The sequence below is a fragment of the Malaclemys terrapin genome, chromosome 7 (assembly GCF_027887155.1).
Source record: "Malaclemys terrapin pileata isolate rMalTer1 chromosome 7, rMalTer1.hap1, whole genome shotgun sequence".
Taxonomy (NCBI): Eukaryota; Metazoa; Chordata; order Testudines; family Emydidae; genus Malaclemys; species Malaclemys terrapin.
The window spans coordinates 32441682-32458372 of record NC_071511.1 but is presented as its reverse complement, the minus strand read 5'-3'; the positions used below and the strand labels follow the sequence as shown (position 1 = coordinate 32458372).

General features: G+C 50.5%; 1 protein-coding gene across 2 annotated transcripts in view; it reads right to left on the bottom strand.

Annotated features, from left to right (window-relative positions):
* The window catches only part of CDC42BPG (CDC42 binding protein kinase gamma), a 59486-nt gene extending 45893 nt beyond the window's left edge, over window positions 1-13593 (bottom strand). For both annotated transcript variants that reach the window (XM_054036131.1, XM_054036133.1), the window contains exon 1: window positions 13414-13593. In XM_054036131.1, the coding sequence (XP_053892106.1) occupies window positions 13414-13570 (157 nt within the window). In that variant the 5' untranslated portion in view covers window positions 13571-13593. The remainder of the gene's footprint in view (window positions 1-13413) is intronic.
* Between the last annotated feature and the right edge of the window lie 3098 nt (window positions 13594-16691).

The following is a 16691-nucleotide window of genomic DNA, read 5'->3' as shown; positions in this document are numbered from 1 at the left end:
GTGCAACTAGGGATGCTGACTCCCCAGCCTGTATTTTAACCACAGCTCCATTTCCCTTTCCCTTCTCTGCACTTACTCTTCAAGCCACAATACCTTTCAGACTAACCCAACGCAGCCTAGGCAGGGAGCCGCTACAGCTGCCATCTTGTTAGCGGTTAAGTTAGAGGCTTTGGCTGAGTCCTGACTCATAAGAGCAGCACTGACTCCTGAGAGAGCCCCGCTGACCGAGCCCCAAGCCAGCGGGTTACAGTGTGACTCACATTTGCTCTGCTCTGTACAGTTGATCATTAACAACCCCCTTCAATAGACATTTAACAGCTCGAGGCTCGATGCTGCCATCCCAGGGTGCACGCTCAGCAGGGCTGCGAGATGGAGCCTTAACACAGGGCTTCCTGCAGTGATGGGCATTAAGGAGGAGGATTCCATACCACAAACACCCCCAGTTACACACCCTTTACCTGCCCTTTCTCCTGTGGTGGGGAAAGTGAAGTGCACACACATGCATGCTCTCACACCAGCTGTGTATACACATACGTACATGCACATGGCCATGCTCCACCCATTACATAGCTATATTCACACACACCCCACCTATTCACATGTGCTCTCACACCAACTACATACATACACACACACACACACACACACACACGTTATCCACACATGTACTCTCACTAGCTCTATTCTCTCTCTCACCCCCCTCCCACCCCCACAACTACTTCAACAGCGAACTTTGGACGCTAAGGAAAACAAAAAACAGCCCTAACACCCATTTGAGCCATGCACCACAATTCAAAGGCCTCCACAGGGGAAGGTTGGCTCAGTGGTTAGGACACTAACCTGGGCCTTGTAGGATCAGGATTCAAGTCCCCACTCTGCTACAGATGCCCTGTGTAATCTGGGGCAAGCCCCCTCCCGCCGCTATTGCGAGTGGGAGCGCTGCTGGGCAGGGATGGTTTCACCATACGTGTACACAGCACCTGGCCCAATGGGGATCCCGCTCTCAGGTAGGGTCCCAGCTACTACTGTAATGTTACTAATGTGCACCCCATAACAGGCTCCCACTCTTGGTCTTTCATGTGCTATCATAACACATCTAGTAAGTTAGCTACACTTATTAACCTCGCTAAATGGGACATTAACAGAGACAAACATCTGTTCTCAGCACATCAGGGGCATGAGCAGCCTGTGTTATAAACACCCCACACAAGGGGTTAAAGACAGTGGTAAGCAGCTGTAACAATCAATCAATCAGCTATTCATTAAAACAGCTAGTGATTTATTAACCCTCCACATGCCTGTTTTGAAATGGAACTTGAACACAAAGTGGTAGCAAAGGGCCCCAGATTCCTTTCAGGAGTGCTCCAGTAAATTCAGTGCAAGGCTGAGGCAAACCTGATGTAGCCGGAGCCGGACAGGCAATGGTAAAAAATTGGTAGTGTCCGTTTTTAACAGCTCGGCGTTTGCAGGAAGCCTCAGTTCTTTTACCAGTCAATCTGTCTGTGTCAAGTGATTGAGTCCTCTGAAATCAACAGGCGCTGCTGGATCCAAAAATTACCTGCCAACCAAGATTCCAGCCAGGTTACCCTGACAACAGGAACACACACGCACACACAGTTGACACTTGTGCTAATTTTTTAAAAATGTATTCGCTCTCATCCCCCCTCAGCCCTGGCAGTTCCTCACTGATAGCAAAAGGTACAGGGAGATGTTTGTATTGCAGCAGTGCCTAAGTGTCTGATCTGAAACCCACCAAGGCAGGTGCTTGCACAGACATCATCCCCCTCCCCCAACCAAGATCTGGGGGCCCTACTTGTGCCACATGCTGCACACACACCCCTGACCACAATCTGGGAAATCCCTGCCCCCCTCAAGCTGTGCTGCACAGATACAATGGGACACCAGCCTTGCCTTGAAGAGCTCACAGTCCAGGCAGATGGAGTGAGTAAGCCATCCCTATTTTACAGACAAGGGAAACTGAGGCACAGATGAAGTGATTTGGCTGAGGGTTCCCAAGAACTGTGCGGTAGAGCTAGCCCTTGAAGCCAGGTGTTCCTCAGGCTAGTGTAGTGGTTTCACCAGAAAGCCATCATTGGCCCGGCTTTGGGATGGAGCATGAGTTGTTCTTACCTAGGAGAAGGTGTTAAAACAAAACAATCAAGGGATTTTGGGTCTGGGCAGTGCTCCCCACGACAGGGACCCTGATCTCCTTTGTGCCCTACTCTAGTGCAGGCAATGATACAGATGCTGTAAATGGGCCTCAGTCTCAGCCAGGGGGCAGCACCTGGCCCAACAGCAGGCCCCCTCGTCTGAGCTAGAGCAAGGCAGTACCATATTACTACTTCTGTTAGTCTTAAAGGTGCCACAGGACCCTCTATTGCATATTACTACTGCCTACCATATAATGGGCCCCTGCTCTCACTGGGACCCTCTGGGCATTACCATAGTACTATTAATAATATGTATGTCATAAGGGAACCCTAATCTTGGTTGGTGTCTTTTGGCTGTACCTTACTACTACTGCTCATGCACCTGCCATAATGGGCCCCCCCCCCAATCTGGATCAGGGTCGGTGCAGTGCCTGGCACAACAGGGCCCCCTTCCTTGTCTCATAGGGTTTCCAGCCCCTGCTGTCATACAAACCAAGGCGCAGTAAAAATTAGGGGATTTCAAAAGCTATTTTTAAACAGCTGATCATCTCTGACATACAGGTCATGAGCTGAAATAAATCAAGTTCCCTTTCAAGTTAGTCGCACAAGCATCTGCTGTGGTCCCAGGGAGAATATGCCCTGCCGCCAAAATGATTGATTAACTTTAACAAAAAATAAAAGGTAATTTCCTGCCAAGTACCAGGCATGGTTTTCTGAGGTTTTTGGATCCTACAGCAAGATCAAGTGCTTTACCTAACGCAGCCAGCGCCTAAACCTGAAAAACGAGTCCTGTGCAGTTGGGGAGCGTGAGTAATCGTATTTCCACTGCCTCGCAAGAAGGAGCCAGCAGAGGTAAGAGTTACATCATAGATGTTTTTTAAAAAGGCTGGTGCAGCCGAGAGTTTCAGACAGGAGTGGCAGGCGGCACGCAGTGAGATGCTACCTTGGAGGATTGCGATTCTCAGATCCCTTTCTGGTGTATTACTGTGGTAGAAAAAGCAAAGTCTTGTCTCCACTGGGTGATTCTAGGGGCTGCTGGAGATCTTAAGAGGTCTGTCAAATAAGGAGCCAAGGAAGCAATATTTAGATTATTATATGTATCGTAACAATACCAAGGAGCCCCACTCATGGACCTGGACGCCTTGTGTCTGGTACTGTCCAGACACAGAACAAGAGATGGTCCCTGCCTCAAAGATTTTAAGATGGATTTCAAATTGCTGTTCTTCCAAACAAATTACAAAAACACCCCAAGATCTGCTGAAGATTGAAGCAGACACACACATAGGGAGGACAAGCTACAGTGGCCAATTTCGCTATTGCGCTAGGAGAGACAATATGTGGTTTTCCTGCTATTTCTCTACATCAAGCAGACACTGAACAAGAGCCTGTGTTCTCCATCCTCTGTATTACAAGAGTAGCAGAGGCAGGATTAGAACCAAGCTGTCTCAATTATTAGCCTAGAGTGTGTGCCTGCTCTTTAAGCCAGGGGTAGTCAATTATGTGTGTGGCAAGGTCCAGACTCCAGAGAAAATAATAAAAACCCAATAATGACAATAAGTAAACAACAAGATTTCACAGTCCGTTCAAAAGCGTCTGGTGGTCTGGATTCGGCCTGCAGCCCGCCTGTTGGCCACCCCCACTTTAAGCCCTTGTCTGCATACAGTAGTTGTATCGCTTTAACACTGCTGCTGTTGTTAAAGTGGCACAATGCACCTGACATAGCCAGAGTTTTACTGTTATCAATGTACATCTACTAGGACAATTATTCCCATGGAGCAGTGGCTTTCAAACCGGGGCACGCGTAACCCCATGGTACATGCGTTCTCATCTGGGGGTATGCGCAAAAAATCCTGTAATGGTGGACAACGCATTTTATTTAGTAAGACTTGGCAATGGAATTGTAGGTATTTTATGACCCTGTCCCAGATGGGGGTATGCAGGGTACACAGCCTAGAAAGCTTGAAACCCACTGCCATAGAGGAAGGGGAATAAGCTAGACCAGTCTAAGGCAGGGGGCACCTGCAGAACAGAGAAGGAAATTTTCCCTCCATTGCACAATTGGCCAAATGTAGCTGGGATTTTCTCCCCTTCCTCTGACAGATCAAAGATCAGCTACAGCTGGAGACAGGACACAAGTCAAACTAGGGCTCTGAGGTGGTCCAGAGAATTCGCTGGCTTTGATGCCTGGTGGTGGATCTTGCTCCCGTGCTCAGGTTCTTACTGATCAGCAGATTTCAGGTTGGGAAGGAATTTCTCCCACATCAGATTGGCAGGGACCGGGGGGCGGGGTTTGCCTTCCTCTGCACCATAGGGTGGGGGGCACCTGCTGGGATCATCTAGGCATGTCTCACCCAGGGCCAACTCCAGACTCCAGCCCAGCAAGCAGGTGCTTGGGGCAGCCAAGGGGAAGGGGCGGCACATCGGGCTGTTCCACGGCAATTCGGCAATTCCCTCCCTCTCGGAGGGAAGCACCTGCTGCTGAATTCCTGCTGAAGAAGAAAGCAGCGCGGTGGAGCTGCCGCTGGAGTGCCGCCGATCGCAATTGCGATCGCAGCTTCTTTTCTTTCCCCCCACCGCTTGGGGCAGCAAAAAACCCTGGAGCCGGTCCTGGTCTCACCTCATTCAGGCCCCTGCTATGGCAGGGGATCAGGCACTGGTGGTCTCCTGTTCTGGGCCCAGGGCTCACAAGGGGTCCGGTGCCCAAGGACTGAAATGCATTAGCTCAATGACTTGAGTTAGACTAAGTACAGAGGTACCTGGGTGAAGTTAAAAGGGCCTGAGACACAGCAAAGATCAAACTAGATGACCTCATTGTCCCTTCTGGCCTTAAACTCTATGAAAGAGCATCCACGCTAGGCAAGGTCATGGTAGGTCTCTCATACATACCCCCACAACCACCAGTACGAAATCTGTGGGTAGGCCAGGCCTGAGCAATAAGACTGGACAACTACGTTTTTCTTTAGCAGATTGAAGACTCCAGTCCTGTATACAGGGCCGGCTCCAGGCACCAGCTTATCAAGCAGGTGCTTGGGGCGTCCGCTCCAGAGAGGGGCGGCACATCCAGGTATTCAGTGGCAATTCGGTGGACGGTCCCTCACTCCGCCTGGGAGCAAAGGACCTCCCACTGAATTGCCGCCGCAGATTGCGACTTTTGTTGTTGTTGTGGTGGTGGCTGCTTGGAGCAGCCAAAACCCTGGAGCCGGCCCTGCCTGTATGTGTTTAACGTGAAGCACATGCCTCATCCCCTTGCTTCCCCGGTGACGCCACCCCTCTCTTTCAGGGACTAGGCCTTCCATCCACGTTGGCTCGGTAAACTAAGTACGATTCTCAACTGGGAGGGCAAAGGAGGCCCAGTTCAACCCCTCCCCCTGGGTTAAAGAACCAGCAGCTGGGAGTGGAATTAAAATTCACACAGGGAATGCAGAAGCAAGTTCTGTCTGTTGGACACGGGGGGGGGGGGGGGGGGGGAGAGATTCCCCTGGCACCTGCAGAACTTTGAAATCAAGCCTCCATGTTTTGTCCCAACGTGATAGATCTGGGCCCCTCTCCGGCTTGTTGGCTCAACACAGGAAGCAGCAGCTGTTCCAGCCAGGGCAATGCATGAGGCCCAATTAGATTGTAATTTGTAACAACCCCTTTCTGGTCTGGAAAAATTAATTAATTGTGAACTCTGCTTGGATTGGAAGCTCTTTAGGGCAGGAAGTGCTTCTTGGTAGGAGGCTGCACAGAACCTAGCCCCATGGGACATACCTCTGCTGGCAGGCCTGGGCAGCGTCTAGCACAACAGGGACAACCCCATGCACTTAGTCAGATGGAACAGGACATCTCCCCCCGTCTCAGGGCAGGGGTCTGGGCAGCAACTGGCCCACCCCCGCTGTCTGCCTCTTCTCCCCCAGTCTTCTGGGGCCTGAGGTGGTACTAGCCTACACAGAAGAACAGCTGGTATCTCATGAGGCTGCTGTACCTCAAAGCTGGGGTTGCAAAAACAGTGAGGAATGTTTGTTTGAAAAACTTCAGCTATTTACAGAGGAGAACTTAAGGTGCCTGAGGAAGGAGGCCACTGGCCTGACCCTTTCGGAAGAGCTTGTTTTTGGACTAACCTGAGGTTTTCCAAAAACGCAGTCACACTCCTTTTAAAATAACTAAAAGCGTGCCGCTGGGCCAGAGCCAGACTAGTGCGAGTGTAAGCTCTTCAGGGCAGGGACCATCTTTCGTTTGGTTTGTACAGCACCTAGCGCAATGTGGCTTGATCCATGGCTAAGGCTGCTGGGTCCGACTGCAGTATGCATCAAGACAGATCTATTATGGATAGAAATAGTCTAACAACTGGAGGCGTTTTCACCACTTATCACACAACCCTTAAAGCCCCGGCGCTCACTCAGCTTCGCTTACAAAAGGGAAGGTGAAGGGGTGACTTGGTCCCAGTCTAGTAGTACCAACATGAGGAATCCTAATTTGAAAATGGGCTCCTCAGTCTAATAGATGAAGGTCGAACACGACCCAATGGCTGGAAGCAGAAGTGAGACGAAATCAGAATGAAACCAGGTGCCCGTTTTAACAGACAGGATAATTAACCAAGGGCTGTGGTGGTTCCCCATCAGTGGCAATGTTTAAATCAAGACAAGATGTATTTCTAGCAGAGCAGTCCTAGTTCAACCAGGAGTTACTTCAGAGATATCCTAGGGCCTGGGATACATAGAAATCAGACTAGAGAACCACAATGGGTCCTTTTGACCTTAAAAATCAGTCAGAAGTTACGCTTTTATTTCTGAATGGCATTATTTTGACCCAAAAAGTCAATAGCTTGATTATCTACCTGCTTCTCATTTCCTCCAAGTGAGGAATTTTAGAGGTCTGTTAAAATTAAAGGACCCGGAATGATCTATTGTTAGTTATAATTGTTTAACGTTGCAGCAATAGCAGTGTTCATCTGTGGATCTCAAAACCACTTTACAAAAGAACAGGAGCCCCATTTTACAGAGGATGGGAGAGCAGCAGAGAAAGGGGCAATTGCCTCACGCGAGGGCACCCAGCAGGCCAGGGACTAGAACCCAGGTCTTTGAGTCCCCAGTCCAGTCCAGTGCACATAGACCCTTTGACCAAGAACCAGCCCTGCCATCACACCTGGCCCTGGGCAGACATGCAGCAAGAGGCCCTGTCCCAAAGAGTTCACATTTTAAACAGACAGAGGGTGGGATGGGAAACAGACACCGAGGGGAAGGGACTTGCCCACGGGCACACAGCAGGCCAGTGCAGAATTAGGAATGGAACTCACGTGTTCTGTCCCTTGGCCACGTTTCTTATCCGGGTTTCCCGTTGGAGTGAGTGTAGGAAAGAATAATGATCTGCACCACAGGAACCACTGGATACAATTCTATGGCCTGCGTTATCCAGCAGGCCAGTTTCCATGAGAGCCAGAGCTGGCTCCAGGCACCAGCGCAGCAAGCAGGTGCTTGGGGCGGCCAACGGAAAGGGGCGGCACGTCCGGCTCTTTGGTGGCAATTCGGCGTCAAGTCCCTCAGTCCCTCGCGGAGGGAAGGACCTGCTGCCCAATTGCCGCCAAAGAATGAAGACGCAGCTTCCCCCCCGCCCCACTTGGGGCGGCAAAAACACCGGAGCTGGCCCTGCTAAGAGCCACCTCCAGTCTCATGTTTTGAGCAGTGGTGAGACAGTTAATAATGCTGACCTCTGAAGTACCATTGCTGGCTAGCAGAGCTCGCAGGCAGTATCCAGAGCTATCGTTTCAGGCTCTCTGCCAACTCAGACAGCCATTGCTGCACCAGATCATATTTTCAAGGTTCTCTGTGCAACTGTAACTAGAGTAGCAAGAAGACATCATAGACTATAACCAGATCTGTCCACTCTCCCCCCACAGCTAGGCCCAGTGCACCCCTGTGGGCGCAATGTCTCCTTTAGGACACACCTGACTCATTAAGTCACAAAGCACTTCCCCAATTTACATAAAACCATTAAAAATCCCCAACAAGCCATGTCCTAGCAAGAGCTGGATGGAAGTTTTCCAAGTTTTGTAAAAAAGCCAATTGGTGAACTTGAAGTGTTTTGCAAATACTCTGGGTTTGACGGTTTGTCAAATCGCAGGCACGTTTCTTGCCAGGTTCCCTGCCAGATCACCCAGCATGCTGCTGGGGAGCCAGGTTTCCAGGGTCTGTGGTCCTGGGGCAGCCCCACCATCTGGACTGCCCCAGACTGGGGATACCTGGGCTTCCAGGCACCTTGCAATGGAGAAGGGAACCTGAGGATCCCCAACTCTAACTGGGGCTCAGCTCTCAGCCCCCAGAAGGGAGCCTGGAAGCCCTTGCTCTAGCCAGGACTTTCAGGCTCCCTACTACTAGCCAGTGTCCTGAGGCAGCTGGCTCCCCAGGCAGCCCAGGGAACCAGCTGACCTGGAAGTCCTGGGTCCCCAGAACCATGGCAGGTACACCTAGGAGTGACAATCCCCAGGGTCCTCAGCAGCTGCTCACATGATTCAGGTCAGCTTCACCCCTCATTCAGTGGAGAACAGAATGAAACTGACAAGAATCATGTCAGTTTCACCTGAGCACCTGCTGGGATAGGTATTACATTTTGGAGACAGTGTTTCCCTATTTCTAAAATTAACAATTTTCAGCAAGTCTGACATGTCCTGCAAACCAGAAATCCCAAATTTCAGTCAGCTTGAGTGCTAGGGCAATGGTATTGCAAACGGGGTAGAGACACCCCTATAGCAAGACATTCGGGCCTGATGTGGATCTCACTTTCACACAGGAGGAAGGCACACAATCATGCCTTCTCATTTTGAATCTCTCCCACATTTTTACTTGTGAAGAAAGGACTTAAAACAAAAACAAAGAACACGGAAGCAGGATCATTCCCCCCCACACCACCTCCAATCTTCATTCCTGCAGCATAAATCACTCCCAGCATGGAGAATACACGTAACCAGTGGGAGTGGATGCAAACTCTCAACACAGAGATTCCTGTTTTCCTGCAAACCAACTCTCGGGGAGTGGAAGGAGAGAACACAGCACTTTACAATTAGCTAATGAAATGTCATCACCCACCCTTTACAGCTGCTGAATTATCAGCCTCAGTTTTACAAGGGAGGGGCAGACACGGGGCTTAGACCTGGGAAGCTAGGTATTGCCAGACTAGATCAGACCAGAGGGCTGTCTAACCCAGAACTTAGATCATCATAATTTGGGGACAGGAATAGAGTTGTTTAGTGTTTGTACTGTGCCTAGCACCACAGAGCCCTTGCCCATGACTAGGACTTATAGGCACTATAGCAATACAAACACCACCACCCACTAATGCTTCAGAGGAAGATGCAGGAATGCTGGAGGGAGCGGATGTAGGATAATATATTCCCAATGAAGGTCTCCTCCTGATTACTAATAAATTAAAAGATGAGCTTAAACCCTGAGGTTTAATATCCCTGCCCAAGTTTGCGAACATTAGCTATAACTGGATATTCTTGTTATCCATATAACCTGTCCAATCCTTTTTTGAAACTTGGTAAATTCTTGGCCTCAGTGACTTCCTGTGGCGGCAAGTACCATAGTCTAAAAAGAGTACTCTATCCTTTGATCCATTGTGAGTTTCATAAAATCATAAAAATGTCTGGCTGGAAGGGACCTTGAGGGGTCATCAAGTCCAATACTGAGGCAGGATCAAGTAAACCTAGACCATGCCTGACAGGTGTTTGTTGCAACCAGTTCTTAACCTCCAGTGATGTGGATTCCACAACCTCCCTCAGAGCTTGTTCCAGAGCTGTCCCCTAAGAGTTAGAACATTTTTTCCTAATATTTGACCTAAAATTTCTCTTGCTGCAGATTATTTCTTGTCCTATCATTAGTGGACATGGAGAACAATTGATCAAATACGTTAAGGGCTGTTTTAAGGAGGATGGTGAAGACTTATCAGGTCCCCACTCAGTCTTTTCTCAAGACTAAATACACCCAGGTTTTTTTTAACCTTTCCTCACAGGTCAGGTTTTCTAAAGATGTTTATCATTTTTGTTGCTCTGCTCTGGACTCTTCAGTTTATCCACATCTTTCCTAAAGCCTGGCACCCAGAACTGGCCACAGCACTCCAGCTGAGGCCTCACCAGTGCCAAGCAGAGCAGGACAATGACCTCCTGGGTCTTACATACAAGACTCCTGTTAATACACCCCAGAATAATATCAGCTTTTTTTTTTAAACCCACACAACTGCATCACACTGTTAGCTCATTCAATTTGTGATCCACGACGAACCCCAAATTATTTTCCAGCAGTACCACTGTCTAGCCAACTATTTCCCATTTTATAGCTGTGCATTTGATTTTTTCCTTCTCAACGTGTAGTGCTTTGCACTTGTCTTTACTGCTACCTTCAGATTTCACTGTGGGCCCTTGTTCTTGTGCTATGAGGCCAGGAGATCCTAATCTACCCTCTCCCCCCATTTATTAGTTGATAGACTTATCTCAGGAGGCTTGGTCTGTGGTGTAAGAGCAGCCATCCTCCACTGGAGTGAGCATGGAACTACAACACACTCTTTACTAGGACCTACAGGCTGCAGCCAGTCTTGGGGCCAGCTCCACAGCTCATGCAAATGAACGTAGCCCTGGGGCTTCAGAGATTGGCAGCAGGTGGTAGGACACAGAAAAAGACCCCAAGTATTGGCGATGCTGCGGCCAATCCATTACAGTAGATGTACAAATGACTCTCAGAACCAAAGTTCTGCACTTGGCAGCATCCCTCCCCTGTCCTATTTTCCTCTGTTTAGTCCAAGCTTTGGGGCAGGTCCCTTCCATTGTCGACAAAACAGCTTCAAATCACCACTTAGTTATTTGGGGGCTGCCCAACTGGATGCACCTTAAATGGACCCCTTCCATCAAGCTCCTTTAAGGAATGTCTCCATTTCTGCACCCAGAAATCCTTATGCACTTTGGAAAATTTGAGCCCTCCCATCATTCGCCCTGTATCTGGAGCAGGAGAGGGACCAGTCTGCTGGGAGCCAGTCTGCTGGTGGCGATGGGCCAAACAGGAAATTTACAAGCTTTTTACAGGCTCTGGTATCAAATGAGTAGGTTTCCTTCTGAGAGAGAGGTGGCCAGATGCTACAGCAAAGGCGCCCTGAGAACACAGCTGGATGGTTAGAAGGCAGGTATTCTGTATTTTTAAATAAAGGCAGCAGGTGGATTTTTCAGCACTTAGAAAAACTGGCTGTTAAACAGCAAGAATGTCTCAGCCTGAACTAAAATGGAGCTCCTGCCACGCTATGACAAGAATATTCATAGGTTCAGGCCAGAAGGGACCATTAGACCATCGAATCTGACTGCCTGTATAACACAGGCCAGAGAATACCACCGCAGTTATCCCTGTACTGAGCCCCATCACTTGTGTTTTTCTTAGAAATCTGCTCTAGGAATGATTTTGGAGCTGTTCTCTGGCCTGCGCTATCCCAGAGGCCAGACCAGATGACCACAATGGTCCCTTTAGGTCATGGAATCTATGAACCCACATTTGACTGGAGCATCTCCCAGCTGGGCAGCCAGTTTGGAGTGGGTGACATCAAGACATGAAGTATCCCTCCCCCCAATCCCTTGCTTTCAGAGTTTGGTCCCTGAGAAACATTGAAGTCTTATTTCTAACTTGAATGTTTCTGACTTGAATCTAGTGGAGAACAGTAGAATAAGAACCAATAGCTGGAAATTAAAGAGCCCTTTAGTACCTGCTGTTTCCTCTCCCTGGAGATACTTGTACACTGATCAAACCACCTCTCAATCCATCACCGTCCTCCAAAGCAGTGTCGCACATCTAGCACGGCTGGATGTGCGGTTAAGGTACTGGAGACCTGAGTTCTATCCCCAGCTCTGCCACTGACTCCTTGTCTCACTATGGGCAACACACTACAGCCTCTCTGCCTCAGTTTGCCCCATTTGTAAGTGGCTCGCTAGCCGATAGATGCTTTGAGGATAAACCAGCCAGACTAGGAGGCTCTGATACTGTAATGACAAAAGCCCTGCCAGCAGGGCCGGCTTTAGGCCAATTCCACCAATTCCCCCGAATCAGGCCCCGCGCTTAAGAGGGCCCCGTGCCCAGTGGCAGGGTCGCCCAGAGTGGGGGGCAAGTGGCAGAGAATCCCTTCCCTGGCTAGAGGCACCTTTTTAATTTTTACTCACTCGGCGGCGCTCCAGGTCTTTGGCGGCACTTTGGTGGCGGGTCCTTCAGTGCCGCCGAAGACCCGGAGCGAGTGAAGGACCCGCCGCCAAAGACTAGGAGTGCGGCCCGGTGAGTACAAGCCCCACGTGGTTTTTTTAATGTGGTTTTTTTGTTTTTTGTTTTTTTTAATTAAAGTCATCCCTGTCGGGGCCCCCTCGAAACTGTTCAAATCGGGCCCCGCACTTCCTAAAGCCGGCTCTGCCTGCCAGGCCGGGGTGGCACATGGCGATTAACCAGAACTGCTAGTCCAGAGTAAGAGTGAACTATTCCACAATAACTATTGTGCTTTAAATTTACACCCTACCTTATTCCAAAAGAGCTTCCTTGTATTGACAAGCCCCAAGCACCTAGCAGTGATCCAGATTCAAGCCAACTGCTTGAGGGGGCTGCATGACATGAGTTTGCCAAGTCTCAGACTAGTCCCTAGTGGGTCATTCGTGCCCACCTCCCCATATAAATAAAAGCAGCTACTTTCTCAATCAGCACAGACCAGAGGGAAGAAAGGGCAGGGGGTGGGGGAAGCATTGCAGGGGGCAGTGTGTGAGTTTGTGCTACATGCTCACACCTCTATTTCCTCCCCCTGCCCCTTAGTGAACAGGGGTAGGGGGCATTCAGAGGGGGCACATTGCACCCCCACTGCACAGAGTAAGGGGGCACTCAGGCACAGCCACTCCTGCCTTGCCCCCACCCACCACAGGGATACCCGTTACACAAGGTGGGGGCACCCCTAGCTATCACGTATGGTGGGGAGAAAGTCCTCTCCCCTTCCTGACCTTCCAGTATCCCACCCTGCATTGCAGAGTGCTGGGCGGCAGTATATCCTGCTATTGCACCCCAGGGTCAGCTCTCCCATTGCACCCTGAGGGCAGCCCCCCCCCATCCTACAGCTCCCCTCTAATTGCACAGGGCCAGGTGGGCTTACAGGACAGGCTTCTTTCCTTCACTGCAAGAGCTATGAGGGGCAGCCTCCCCCATCACCTGGGACTCTAGGGGCACGACCCCCCCCTTCCTCCTTGCCCAGCCCACACTGCACGGCGCTCGGGGGGCAGGAGACTCACCCCACTCCAGGAACTGCTGCACGCTGCGCTCCCGCCGCAGGGGGGCGCCGCTGCACTCCCGGTACAGGCACAGCAGCACGTCCAGCAGTGACTCGAGCCCGGGTCCCTGTAGCAGCTCCCGCAGCCCGGCCAGGCGCCGCTCCACCGGGCTGCACATGCTGCCCCACTCCGGCCGCTCCAGCCTCGCTGCCTGCCTGCCGTTCCCCACTCCCCGCAGTCCGGGCCCCGCCCCTGCCGGCCGGCCCCCAATGGGGAGGGAGCTACCGACACCTGGGCCAGGTGGGGAAGGGGCGGGGCCAGCTGTGCCAGATGTGCTCTGACAGCTCCACGCCCCCAGGGCTGGGGAGGGAGAGAAGGGGAAAGTGGGGCAGAAGAAAATGTGGGAGGGTGGGGAGGGAGAGAAAGGAGAGGAGAGTGAGAAAGAGACCGACGGATGTGGATGGAGGACGGACGGACAGACAGACGCCGGGGGGAAATAGAGGGAAGGAAGGTGTGTATGGGGAGGAATGGACAGATGGATGGCAGGAGAGACGGGCGCAAGTGCGGGGGGATGGATAGATGGAGGACGGCCAAGGGAAACTAGAGGGGGCGGGCAGGGGGTGGCTGGAGAGGCAAAGCTGCAAACAAGGAGAGCCTCAGGGAAGGCTGGCTCAAGAGAAGGGATGAAGAGGTGAGGAGGAGTGACAGCCAGCCAGGGCCGGGGGTGGATGGACAGACAGGTGAGCCCCTGGAGGGAGAACAGAAAGAAAAGAGGGGGAAAGAGATTAAGATTAGAATGAAAAGGAAGATGGAATGAGAGAGGTATGGCACATGCTTGTTCTCCCCACCTCTGCTCTGCCACAGAGGAGCCAGTCCACCCCCCTCCCCCATCAGGGCCAGGCTGAGATAGACCCTGTCTGGCATCCCAAATAAGACAAGAACATAATGGCCATACTGGGTCAGACCAAAGTTCCATCCAGCCCAGTATCCTGTCTGCCAACAGTGGCCAATGCCAGGTGCCCCAGAGGGAGTGAACCTAACAGGCAATGATCAAGTGATCTCTCTCCTGCCATCCATCTCCACCCTCTGACAAACAGAGGCTAGGGACAACATTCCTTACTCATCCTGGCTAATAGCCATTAATGGACTTAACCACCATGAATTTATCTAGTTCTCTTTTAAACCCTGTTATAGTTCTAGCTGTCACAACCTCCTCAGGCAAGGAGTTCCACAGGTTGACTGTGCATTGTGTGAAGAACTTCCTTTTGTTTTAAACCTGCTGTCCATTAATTTCATTGGTGGCCCCTCGTTCTGATATTATAGGAACAAGTAAATGCACCACTCCTGATTTTATATACCTCTGTCATATCCCCCCGCCCCTTAGTCTCCTCTTTTCCAAGCTGAAAAATCCTAGCCTCTTTAATCTCTCCTCATATGGGACCCATTCCAAACCCCTAATCATTTTAGTTGCCCTTCTCTGAATCTTTTCTAATGCCAGTATATTTTTTTTGAGATGAGACCACCACATATGTACACAGTATTCAAGATGTGGGCATACCATGCATTTATATAAGGACAATAAGATACGTCTTATTCTCTTTTTTAATGATTCCTAACATCTTGTTTGCTTTTTTGACTGCTGCTGCACCCTGCGTGGACGTCTTCAGGGAACTATCCGCAATGACTCCAAAATCTCTTTCCTGATTAGTTGTAGCTAGATTAGCGCCCCCCCCCCCCCCCGCCATCCTGTATGTACAGTTGGAGTTATTTTTTCCCCGCAGTGCATTACTTTACATTTAACCACATGAAACTTCATTTGCCATTTTGTTGCCCAATCACTTAGTTTTGTGAGATCTTTTTGAAGTTCTTCACAGTCTGTTTTGGTCTTAACTATCTTGAGCAGTTTAGTATCATCTGCAAACTTTGCCACCTCACTGTTGCCCCCTTTCTCCAGATCATTTATGAATAAATTGAATAGGATTGGTCCTAGGACTGACCCTTGGGGAACGCCACTAGTTACCCCTCTCCATTCTGAAAATTTACCATTTATTCCTACCCTTTGTTCCTTGTCTTTTAACCAGTTCTCAATCCATGAAAGGATCTTCCCTCTTATCCCATGACAACTTAATTTACATAAGAGCCTTTGGTGAGGGACCTTGTCAAAGGCTTTCTGGAAATCTAAGTACACTATGTCCACTTGACCCAGCAAACTCATCTCACACCAGGTCAGGAGGCACTGAAAGACTGGTGTTTGGCTGGGGGCAAAGTGGAGGGTCTCAGGCAGACCCCTCTCAGCTCCCCATCCTGGGAAGGGGAAGGCAGCTGTTCAGCTATTAAGGCCAATGCAGCCCTCTCTAGCAGCATTAGGATAGTGGCTAGAGCCTACATTATCGCAGCGTGGGTTACCACTAGCAGTGCAGTAGGGTGTAGAGCAGTGGTTCTCAACCTGTGGCCCATGGGCTGCTTGCAACCCAATTCGCACACATTTGTGTGCTATGTGACATCCTCAGGGCCATACAGATTAAAACAGACCTGCATCTGTGGCTCACAATGGTAAGTAGACTGAGAATCACTGGCCTAGAGGCACCCACTGGCACTTGATGCCCCACCATGGCATGTGCCTTATTAGTATCAAGGCAGCATCTAAAGAACCTTAACTCGGATCAGTACCCCTAGCGTGCTATCCACTGCATAGATCCTGTGCCCCAAAGAGCTTGCAGTCTGAACAGGAAAGGTGGAAGGAGAAACAGCCATTTTGTGTGGGGAGGGGAGGGGAGGGGAGGGGGAGAGGACTCATTCAAGCTCTCACAGGGCATCTGGGGCAGAGCCAGGAATAGAACCCATGTGTCCTAGGTTCCAGTCCCTTGTACTAGCCTCTTGGTCATGCTGGCTTCCTGGTTTATTGTGAAAGCACCTAGAGGCCACAACACAGAGACTGGGGCCCCTCAGGCTGCCAAGTGCTGCATAGACTGCTCTCCCCAATCTGACTGGGGTCCCCCATCACACCAAGATACATAGGCCCAACAGCAGTGGGGTTTCCTTACACAGTTTAACCAGAGGCCATGGCAGGGATTGGGGGGGAGACGAGAAGAAGCTTACATGAAGCAACACTACCCCCTGCTGGATGACTGAACTAAAAGGCAGGTTATTGGGCTAAAAATCAAGCTAACCCAAGTAAGCTCAAGGGTTCACTCCAAGCCCAGACTCCATCCCCCTCCCAGCTGGCACGTGGAGGAAGTGAGAGACTTCTCCCTGCCATCAGGCCACCACAACAAAAAGCAACCAACAAATGCTGTGCC